At 38.7% G+C, this 12,399-nt stretch overlaps 1 protein-coding gene across 6 annotated transcripts in view; it reads right to left on the bottom strand.

Annotated features, from left to right (window-relative positions):
- The window catches only part of trappc9 (trafficking protein particle complex subunit 9), a 253,708-nt gene that overhangs the window by 195,405 nt on the left and 45,904 nt on the right, over nucleotides 1–12,399 (bottom strand). For all 6 annotated transcript variants that reach the window (XM_062029344.1, XM_062029342.1, XM_062029343.1 and 3 more), the window contains 2 exons: nucleotides 6,957–7,083; nucleotides 3,194–3,339 (listed from right to left, as the gene is read on the bottom strand). In XM_062029344.1, coding sequence (XP_061885328.1) covers nucleotides 3,194–3,339; nucleotides 6,957–7,083 — 273 coding nt within the window. The remainder of the gene's footprint in view (nucleotides 1–3,193; nucleotides 3,340–6,956; nucleotides 7,084–12,399) is intronic.

Here is a 12,399-nt window from a genome sequence, read left to right as displayed (position 1 = left end):
AAGTCTAGTAATGCACCTTGGGAAATGAAGACATATAATATAGGATGTGAATGTCTGGCAGAGCCCACTAGAGCCTGGGGTCTCACTCACAGGTGGGCTTTCATAGCCAACCAATTAAGTAGGGGAAAGAACATATGCTTGCCAAAACTTTTCATCTCAATCCTCCAAAAATTCCATACACTTTTCAAGCTCTTATATTGTATATTTCTAATATACCCTGAATGAGTTTGAAAGTCATCAGATACACTCCTTGAGGGAACACCACTTTTTACACCAATGTGATGCTGGCTCTCATTAAGGAACTCAATATTCATACACTTTCTCACTTTGAAGCCTTGAGTATTAGTCCATACTGATGTTAATCCAATACCATCAGTCATACATACTTGTATTATTTAGTAGTGTGGAATGTTAGAAAAGGTTTGATCAAGTGAAATGAGTCAAACAGAGAACAATGCTAGGTATGAAAAACATTGTCATTAATGCACTCCATCTTGACAGAAAACATGTACTAATGTTTGCAAATGTATGAAAAATAAGTAGGTACATATTCACAGCCTTTGCTCAATACTTAGTTGATGCACCTTCGCCTCAAGTCTTTCTGAATATTAATACCATGCAACAAACTTTGCCCATTCCTCTTTGCAGCACATTCGTGAGAAATAAAACCAACTTTTTTTGATTTTAGCAAATGGCTGCAATGAAACAAAGAGTGCAACATTTAAAGGGGTCTGGATACTTTCCGTACCGCTGTATTATTATTACTTTTTTATTCAACACTTAATTGTCTAGATCATGGGCCCTAAACTTTTTGACTTAGCAGCCACATTGAGTGAAAATATTTTGGCCAGGGTGTGTGTGTGTATATGTATATATATATACAAATAAGAAAAGACTAAAGATGGAATGGAGTCAAATACAAATAAGGCAAGAAGAGAAGTATCCTACACTACTGTGTTGTGAGGTAAATGTGTACATCAACAATATGATTTGCCCTAACACTGGGGGTGTAACGGTACACAAAAATTTGGGTTCGGTACGTACCTCGGTTTAGAGGTCACGGTTCGGTACAGTAAGAAAACAACAAACTATACATTTTTTGGTTATTTATTTACCAAATGTGTAAACAATGGCTTTATCCTTTTAACATTGGGAACACTATAATAATTCTGCCCATGTTAATCAACATTAAACTGCCTCAAGTTGTTGCTCAGATTAAATACAATGACAAAACTTGTCTTCTACATATAAAAAGTGCAACATTAAACAGTTTCAAGTCAACTCATCATGCTTAATTTATTACAGCATTTGGGAAGCCTGTAGTTGATTTTTATTATGTAAATGTTATATTTTTATCAACATGTGATAGCAGGGACCCTGCCATTCAAAACTAGGCTGCTCCAGTACTAATGATTCATGTAACTATAGCTGAAAAAATGGTACAATAGCAATAGGAGAGACTATTCATCCCTGAACACCATGGAGTTCATGTAGGCTTAATGATGCACTTACATTATTATATCAACTATCAGAGACAGAAACTCTTCATTTAACATAATGTCCTTTTTTGCTGCTTCAACACAGCTCAATCAACACAGAAAAAGTTCAAGTGAAATAACAGACAGACAGGGCTTTGCTGTCCGTAACACACACACACACACAACCACCGCAAAATGAGCTAACGTTACGCTAAAAGCGAATTAGCCTTCACCTCAAGCCAGGACTGCGAGCGAGCTGAGCTGCCTTTTATATTTCTAGAAGGTCAACGGGCTCATAGTGATGTTACTAGTAGTTGACTGGGAGGTGTTTATTATCATTTGGAGAGAGTTCGCTGCCTGATGCTTACCTGCGAAACGCTAAACACGGACTACATGCGCTCTGAATAAGCAACTGCTGATTGGCTGTTACTGCTCTGAATACGCACTGCTGATTGGCTGTTACCGCTCTGTTTGTAACCAATCAGATGTTTGTGTGGGTGGGACAATGCTGGGTGCTGTGTACAGTACTGACAGAAACAGAAGGAAGCGGAGGTGGCCACTTAATATGTTTGTGTGGAAACTCGTTCGGTACACCTCCGAACCGAACCCCCCGTACCGAAATGATTCAATACAAATACACGTACCGTTACACCCCTACTTAACGCTGAGACAGGACACATTTAAAACATTTTGGACGCCTAGTTTGGGGACCTCTGCTCTAAAATTGTATTTGTATTATTGTATTTTTTGATATTTAATGCCCTTTACATAATGGCCGAACTCGAAATATGCAGGTGGAATATTTGATGTGAAGTCATTGGAGCCTTGAATAGGTCAATCATTTGTAACATTGATTCATTATTTTGAGCAATGAGAGTTAAAAAAAATCCCAGATCTACGAGATCAACTTCAGATCTATCCGTAGGTTCTAGGTCTTTTTTCTGGTTTTGTTTGTTTGTTTTACCCCTTTGGTCAAAGAAAACATACTTTATATTGACACAAAAACACAGATTTTGCAATATTTTCCCCGAAAAATATTTCAAAGTGGAATAGTTGTAATTGAAAATGTCGCTTATTCATAACATCGATTTAGATTCATTATTATTTTTGGAGCAAAAACTCTATAGTCTTTTATTCCATTTTTTTAAAGTTTTTTTTTAATTAGATTTTTATAAATAGTTCTCTTCTAATTTGCAGCAGGCCAGTAAAAGAATGAGTTGTGGCAGTTTGGACACCATTGCCCTTGTACAATATTCCCATGTGTTTAAGGCATTTAACAAATACAAAAAGGGTCTTCATTACAGGAGGTTTAATGAAAGAGTGATTTCACTAGGTGTAATTTCTGTGCAAATAAATCTCAGTCAACATTTTTCCCGCAGCTCTTTTTCATGTCTCACAGGACTGAGAGGAAAAGACACTTGGTGTTTGCAGAGGCAGATAAGAGCAGTTGGCTCATATCATCTCAGCGTAATTAAGGCGAGATTATAAAAGTGGCCAAATGTTCATCTTGTTTGATAAGGCAAGGTAAGAAGAGATAAGCCTGAAGTGGAGCCGGCGGTGCAGAGTTCCTGGAATATTTCATGAATTCATTGCAGCACTTAGAGATATGAAGCTTGTTGTGCAGTCAAGTGCACCTCCTGGCATGTTCCTCATATGCAGGACAGATGATGAGGACATAACCGAGGCTAGGAGGGAAGAAGAAAGAGAGAGTTTACCGATCTTCTTGCAGCGCTCCTCTCCTCTGTTGTGCATGACGATGGGCGAGTAGATGAAGGGACTGGCAGTGGACACGTTGGGACTCAGCAGGCCTTTCAGCTTGTGAGGACGCAGGCTGACGGGGAGGTTGAGGAGCTTCACTGACCTATTTCACGCAGCAAAGGAAAACACACATATTTTCTCATTATTTTATCACACTTTCGAATGCTGTTGAAAGACTCGGCGTCTCCAAATTGATGACTTCTCCAAAAACATATTTCTTATAATTGCTTTTTTCATTTACTCACCATTACACTTAATACAATGAAAATGAATAAAATCAGTATATAAAGAACATCAAGTATGTATTTTTTTACGGAGGCCAAGTCAAATAAAACATAGCTAAAATGAAAAATGAATACAAATAAAATGAGGACAATAAAAGAAAAGAAAATGAATGCCTGATGCCATCATTATTTTCTGGATAATAAAGTTGTTTATTTCACACAGGTCAAAGAAAAATGTGTAGTATATAACAAAATACCTCACAATTTAATAGTGATATTAACAATTACCGTAATTTCCGGACTATAAGCCGCTACTTTTTCCCCTCGTTCTGGTCCCTGCGGCTTATACAACGGTGCGGCTTATTTACGGCCTGTTCTTCTCCGACACCGACGAAGAGGATTTCGGTGGTTTTAGTACGCAGGAGGAAGACGATGACACAATGATTAAAGACTGACTTTTCATATACCGGTAGGCTGGTTATTTTGATAACGTACAGGCGAGCACTTTGTATTACTTTGCACCGTTGTATTATTTGTACTCTGCACGAATGCTGTTCGCCATGTCAAAGATGTGAAAGTTTGATTGAATGATTGAAAGATTTATTGTTAATAAATGGGACGCTTTGCGTTCCCAAACAGTCATCTCTGTCCCGACAATCCCCTCCGTGGTAGCAGGAACCCCTATATACTACGCTAATTACACATCAAAACCCTGCGGCTTATAGTCGGGTGCGGCTTATATATGGAGCAATCTGTATTTTCCCCTAAATTTAGCTGGTGCGGCTTATAGTCAGGTGCGGCTTATAGTCCGGAAATTACGGTACTAGAAAACAACATTTTGTTGTGTGTGAATGCAGAAAACACAAAGAGAAATGCAAATAATTTGCAAGCAATATACGAATACATTTGCAAAATCAGCAATAAAAAAAGCTAGCTAGCATACAAACATGCTAATGTAAGCATCCTTAGTGTGCTTAGTTTTAGTGACTACAGTGTGGACAAAACAACAAGTTATTATTTACATCTCTAATTCAAAGGCAACATTGGGGGAGGGCAGAATATGATGTAGCACCTGTACTAAAAGCAGCAACAATTGGGGGGCATAGCTCGGTTGGTAGAGTGGCCGTGCCAGCAACTTGAGGGTTCCAGGTTCGATTCCTGCTTCCGCCATCCCAGTCACTGCTGTTGTGTTCTTGGGCAAGACACTTTACCCACCTGCTCCCAGTGCCACCCACACTGCTTTAAATGTAACTTACATATTGGCTTTCACTATGTAAAGCGCTTTGAGTCACTAGAGAAAAGCGCTATATAAATATAATTCACTTCACTTCAATTGACATTGCATTGAACAAAGAGAGAGACCAAGTCATGTTAAACATACTTGGCCAATGATAATATAAGAACATATCATCCATTAAATATACATTTTTTTAGCCTTTTAAAGAAAAGATATGCATCAAAATGATATATATGATGATATTATATGGGAAAAACCAAACCACACCAACATAAAACATTAACATCAGCTGTAGAGGTGGGGGTGTATAATCTATTTTTACATGCATCGATTCAGACATGGACGATTATAAAATCGATTAGTAAACGTCAATAATCGATCATCGATGTATTTATTGCAGTGGTTCTTAACCTTGTTGGAGGTACCGAACCCCAGCAGTTTCATATGCGCATTCACCCAACCCTTCTTTAGTGAAAATTAAAAAAAAAAAAATCAAATTCAAGACAAAGTTATGTTTTTGGTAACACTTTAGTATGGGGAACATATTCTAAGTAACAAAGACTTAATTTAGAGTTATTTGGTTAGGGTCAGGGTTAGAGAGTTAGGGTTATAATAAGGCCATGCCGAATAAGGCATTAATAAGTACTTAATAATGACTAGTTAAGAGCCAATATGTCACTAATTTACATGTTAATAAGCAACTAATTAATGGTGAATATGTTCCCCATACTAAAGTGTTACCATGTTTTATTACTGGTGCACAAAATGAAGCGTGCATGAACATCACCTTGTTCAAACAACAAAACCAACACAGTGCATAAACTCACAACAAATGACACACCTGCAAATCAGTCTGACTTCTGCTGTTGTCGTATCCGTAATACGCCGATAGGGAGAAGTTTTTATTTACACGATGAGTCGGGTGTGTCTTGACCTCCGCCGAACCCCTGAGCCCGACTTACCGAACCCCTAGGGTTCCATCGAACCCAGGTTAAGAACCACTGATTTATTGTAAATAAAGTAATGCAGACATTTCTAAAATGTTGCTCAGCTCCTTTATTTTAGGGCACTTAATCATTTAATGAATGTGATGGGACTTTTCACAAATGCACTGTTTGAAAAAGTGATAAACGCTTATTTAGTGAAACAAAAAGAAATGTAAAACGGCATCAATATTCATAAATTAAAGATGCATTAATAATCGATTTTTAATCCAATCGTAATTGTAATCGTAATGGAATGGTAAGGTGGCCAAAGATTCCCACCTCTAATTAGCTGGTCCTTACAGTATCAATTGATAGATATAGCCTATTATTTGCGCACTATTGACAAAAACTTGACCACCGAAAAAAGACTTTGTGCACCAAAACCGGATGTAAACAAAATGCACGCCATTGTTTGGAGCGTTGTCAGCATGTCTGTGATGTGGACGTGATTTTTATATATATTGTAGATGTACCCGCAGACAGCCATCTACAAAATGTGCAAATATTAAGAGGACAGTGGCGGTCATTTCAAATCGGTTCTCATAATTCTCATTACTCCTCTCTAGTCAGTTCACTAGTCACTTTATACTTTTTACTGTCTCGTTTTTTCTTCATTGCCTCTTAGAGTGGTCTTAGGCCATATTGCATATTGTGTATATTGTGTTGTTTTTGTATATTGTGTGGTTTCTTCTTTTTTTAAATGCAAAGCACCTTAGGGAAGCAACCTAAATTTCGTTGGACCTGTACCTGTACAATGACAATAAAGATCATTCATTCATTCATAATGTTAAAACCTGAATTTCAAAGGTTTTGGTATGCAGTAGTTATAACAATATTCTATTTTCCAATAGAAATAGCCTAGCCTGGAAGCAATTAACAGCGATAAACAAGGGATTACTGTACCGACAAAATCGTGCTAATATTAGTGTGCTAACAATTGACTAACTATCAAGAAGCATTTTGACTTTGGAACATTTTGAAGCGGTTGACAAATATGGAGGTAGAAACACTTTTTAATAGAGAATAAATGTTACGGAAAACTGGGAAATTTGGGAAAATTTCCGACATGAAATGAATAGTGGAATAAGTGGCATGTTTTGATAGTGGAGTGATTGGAATGTGGTAGAAGGAATGGCTTTTCAGCATTCACACGGTAATAATAATGTGATACTATGTATGTTATTAAACTCAATGAAAACATGCCTAAAAGGGATGATATGATTTTGAACCCTCATGAAAGAAATGTCCAGTGCAGGGGTAGCTGCTGACTTACCGTACAATGGGGAGCTTGGTAAAGGGCACGGCGGGCAGCTTCAGGCCATCAGGTAAGGTGATGACCTCCATTCCACCTGGGCACTTGGAGGTGTAGTTCTCCAGACTCTGGGTCACTTCTTTCTTCTCTGCAACATGTAGAAAGAAAATAAATCATCAGTTAAAAAAGAAAAACCTAGAGTAGAGCTATAAATAAGGCAACATTAATGGCCTGTGAGGTGAGCCTCTCTCAGCAATACCAAGTCTTCAAATAAAAATGTTAAGCCTTATTGTACCATGAATAGCTTTAAAAGGGGAACATTACTGCTCACCCGGCCGGAAAAATGGCTTTGGCTGGGTGAGGCTGGAGAGCGTGGAAGGACACTTGCTGGCTAGGAACTCATGTGCTGATAGTACAAGTCAACGATGACGTCATTTGACTCAATTAGCATGAGAACTTGGCACATTTGTAGCCACACTCCAGTTTGACATTTGACACATGGTTCCTTACGTGTGACCCGAGAAGGATCTAGAAGCATCATCTCCATAGCAGAGGTGTAAAAACACCACACTCAGTCCCTCCAGGATTTCCTTTAGTGATTGTCTTGGCCTAAAACGTCTGAATTGGCAGTAGCGTTTCACAAAGTCACATGAAAAGTTGCAATGTTTTGAATTGAACAAAATGAACTTGTAATTTGATGAATTTGTTAGAAACGTTTGACGTGTTCCTTGTAAACTTAACCTAAAAAAGCACAAGATTGCAACAAAAATGGGAGATGTGGATGTTTTACTCATTTTATACCACAGACTTCAAAGTAGACACTAGATGGCAGCAAAAACACATATTCAAAGCTCATTGTCAAATTAGGACTTTGTTTTGAGTAATATAAGTAAAAGTAATAAATACAGACAGAAACACCACCAAAGGCTTCCTAATTATTCGTTGTCTGCTGTGTGGTCTACAAGTTGCAGACATTCTCTGTGTATGTTTTACACTTGAAAAGTCTAAAACATTCATTTATGTTCCAACACATTTACCCCCGCACGTTAAAAACATGTGAACTGTTGAGAGCGCTCTATAGCGCTCAATCCCACTTCAACATGTAAATGCTGCATCTTTGCTAAGTCAGCATTGCAAATGAAAATATCTTCTTAATTGTCTTACCTTGAAATGTGAAATTAATGTATGAATACAAATGTTTATGTACTACATTACCCAGAAGGCTTAGCACCATAGACAGGAACAGGAAGAAGGCAATTGTGTGGTTTGACCAATAAAGAGTTGCTATGTTGTTGTTCCTGCTTGGGCTACACAAGAAACAAACTTAAGTGTTGATTCGACAGTTGATGAACGCGTTTGAGCGCCACTCAGAGACAAATGTCATTGGGCCCATGACGCTGACTGCACAAAATGTCTGGGAAAGTTGCACAAAGTTGCAAGGTCACAGGGATTGGTTGACTTTCTGTGAATTGGAATTCCTGGAAAGACTGATCAACTCCTACTTTTGCTATTATTTGGCCTAGATATTCATGGATGTAAGCACCATTTGAGGAAAAAAAAAAGAAAAATGAACAAAAAAAAGAACATTTCTATTAGCATTGAGTGCTGCCTCACAAACCCCCCAAAAATGTTAAAAATCAAGACAACATTTCCTGCAATTGGGTGCATTTCTACACTATATTCGACCTTGAGATGTACTCTCATCTACCAACTTCTTATGGCTTTCTTGTTGACACTTTGTCATGTGCCACTGAATTTTTATTAGAACATTTACTAACAATATTATCATTGAAAATGTCATGTCAAATGATATAACATGCATGCAAAGAAGTCCGAAAACATTTCCCAATTGGCAACAACATCCTGTAACCACGCCCCCTCCAGTAATATACTTCTGCTTTTGAGCGCGAATAAATCTGTTAGAAGGTTTTACTACGCCTTTGGTAGGTTACGAAGCCGCACCGCTAGGCTTGTCGGAGCATTACGGCTACCATAGTCTGGGCGTACTGTGCTTCAACATACGGGTATTGTTATTATTATGTGTATAAGGACCTCTAACTTGTATCTGACTCGCTATGGAAGGAAGGACTACACTGTGAGAACCACAACCAGTTAGAAATACGGACTGAACGAGGACTTTCAAAGTCATCTAATCCAACCACTGTTTAGTGTTTATGAACGTCTACAATCGGTCAGCCTTGAACAGTCCATTACAATGCATTGGAGGTGGGCCGACCACAAGCTGGCATTAAAATAGGTCTCCACGTGCGCCTTGAGTGACTGGATCTATAATGTCTAGAACAGCACACAAACAACTATCAGAAGTGCAGTCAATATCACATACAGATAATGTGTTATGAGACATGCAACTATAAATGATATACACAGAAGACATAAGTAAAGGACATTACTTAGTGACCTACTCAGTGGCCTAATGGTTAGAGTGTCCGCCCTGAGCTCGGTTGGTTGTGAGTTCAAACCCCGGCCGAGTCCTATCAAAGACTATAAAAATGGGAGCCATTACCTCCCTACTTGGCAATCAGCATCAAGGCTTGGAATTGGGGGTTAAATCACCAAAAATGATTCCCGGGCGCGGCACCGCTGCTGCTCACTGCTCCCCTCACCTCCCGAGGGGTGAACAAGGGGATGGGTCAAATGCAGAGGACCAATTTCACCACACCTAGTGTGTGTGTGACTATCATTGGTACTTGAACTTAAATGAGCTCAAATATAGCTACAAACAAGGCATAATGGTGCAATAAGTACATACATTTAGCCTAAATAGCATTTGAGTATCAATTAGCCTGCAGTCATGCACTGACCAAATATGCCTAATTAGCACTCCAGCAAATCAATAACATTAACAAGGCTCACCGTCGTGCATTCACACACAGCATTAAACGTTTGGTGGACAAAATGAGAGAAAGAAGGAGTGGCATAAAACACGTCTTTCTGTGGCAGCATTGGAGAAAGTTGTACATGTAAACAAACTACGGTGAGTTCAAGGACTGCCAAAATGAGTAGGACAAAACGGCGCTGAGCAAATCCTCTCATCAGTGAAGCATGTTTAGTACAAACAGTGTGATGTGGAACAATTAGGAAGGTTTGTGTCATGTTTGTCCTCCTACACAAACCATATTCAAACTAAATACCATAATTTCCGGACTATAAGCCGCACCTGACTATAAGCCGCACCAGCTAAATTTAGGGGAAAATACAGATTGCTCCATATATAAGCCGCACCCTTGTATAAGCCGCAGGGTTTTGATGTGTAATTAGCGTAGTATATAGGGGTTCCTGCTACCACGGAGGGGATTGTCGGGACAGAGATGACTGTTTGGGAACGCAAAGCGTCCCATTTATTAACAATAACTCTTTCAATCATTCAATCAAACTTTCACATCTTTGACATGGCGAACAGCATTCGTGCAGAGTACAAATAATACAACGCTGCAAAGTAATACAAAGTACTCGCCTGTACGTTATCAAAATAACCAGCCTACCGCAGTCAGTCTTTAATCATTGTGTCATCGTCTTCCTCCTGCGTACTAAAACCACCAAAATCCTCTTCGTCGGTGTCGGAGAAGAACAGGCCGTAAATAAGCCGCACCCTTATATAAGCCGCAGGGACCAGAACCAGGGGAAAAAGTAGCGGCTTATAGTCCGGAAATTACGGTATATATTTTTCCTCCATCCTTTTTCATACATTTTTGAAAAAAGCTCCAGGGAGCCACTCATGTGATGTTAACCACAGAATAGGAAATTGCAATACAATGAAATGTAATCAATTACACACTTTTTGCACACCCCTTTTCTAATTGCAGCAATTCTTCTAATACGCAAGCATTGCTGCACAAGCACTTTATTAGAGGGGGATTCACGTCACCTTACTAACGATGTTATCGTGCAACAGAAATTGCGTGAGGAAAACAAGTGAACAGCGGTGTTTTAGAGGATAAAAGTGCTTATTGTGCAGTCTACTTTGGAAGTGTGTGGCTAAAAAAGCTTCATCACTGTCAAGGTGGCAGAGTTCACACACATTAGAAAGCTTCATTTGCATGGCCACAAGCATTCATCACTGGAGGCTGCTGGACAACACAATACAACAACAAAGAAAGTCTATCTTTTCTTTGAACTATTTTGGTTATCATCCATAAGCATGCCTGAGTGTCATTTCACTTCCAGTGTATACACGCCTATTTACAATACTCTTTTTCTACCCGTGTGTGTTTGTAAAGCTGCATTTTGAACGTGGGACGTAACAATAAACAGTATTAGGGCAGGAAGATTTTGAGAAACTGCGATGTTTCTCTCTAAAGTTACGAATCGATTTGCCATTTTTATATTGTATGCATAAAAATGCATCAAACTGTGACAAAAACGAGTGAAGGCAGACATGTTACTTTTAGACTGTCAATCAACAAATTCCTGTCATGATGCAATCATTGACTTTATGCAGACAGCTTCTCTACATCATGCTCTTAAACTGAAGAAATAACTGATACAAAAATTCAGTGTTTATAATATAATCATATAATGAAACCAGTAACCATTTAAAAGGATATAAACTTTTACTTTAATTTCAGGTAAATTACATATATAAAAGCATATATTTAACTTACGATAAATATTGAACATATTAAAATGCTTTTTTTTCCCAGTTGGAAAAACGAGGTCGGACATTGTCTTTTTTGTTGTTGCCATCACAGCATTCTCGCTCGCTCATCCATGTTGATGGGCTCATATTGCCCATCTGATTTTAAAGATGAAATATTACCACAACAGAACATTGGACTTTGTGATCATATTTACGTCTCACTGGGGTGTAGCCAGGCTTCCTGTGAAGCTTGCGGCCCAACGAGACCAAGATTGTGGATGACTGAAGAGTGTTGGGTTAATTCTACTGTTAAATACATAACATTGACCGCCGTAACAAGTGGATTTCTGCCATACGGAGCATGATACGGAGCCTGGATCACTGGACTCCTACAGAACACTCCAGACTGTGCTGTGAACAAAGTGAACACAGCTAGTAGTGTTAGCTTCCCTTCCATTCATGGTGGTGACAACATTTTTGTCCACAGAGCGCTTCAAGGCTCCTTCAAAATCATCTACTAGTGTCTCGACACAAGCTACGAGCCATCATTCTCTCATGCAAGCGCTTAGGTGTCCAACTCAAGGCCTGGGGGCCAGATCTGACCCGTGACATCATTTTATCTGGCCCGCAAACACCTGCAAATGATATGTGTCAATAAAGTACTTCATAGTCTCTCACTAAATGTCATGGATTTTTTTCATTTTGACAGAAAAAATATATGTACTGCTTGACATTGCATGCCTTTTACACTTTAATAGTATCCATTATTGCAACAAATATTACAGTATATTATCATACTTTCCAAACATGTTTTGTCTAAATAAAAATACATACTTAAATATCTATTTGACTTATGATTTTACAGCA

The sequence above is a fragment of the Entelurus aequoreus genome, linkage group LG20, assembly GCF_033978785.1.
Source record: "Entelurus aequoreus isolate RoL-2023_Sb linkage group LG20, RoL_Eaeq_v1.1, whole genome shotgun sequence".
Lineage (NCBI taxonomy): Eukaryota > Metazoa > Chordata > Actinopteri > Syngnathiformes > Syngnathidae > Entelurus > Entelurus aequoreus.
This window is presented reverse-complemented; position numbering and strand designations above follow the sequence as displayed.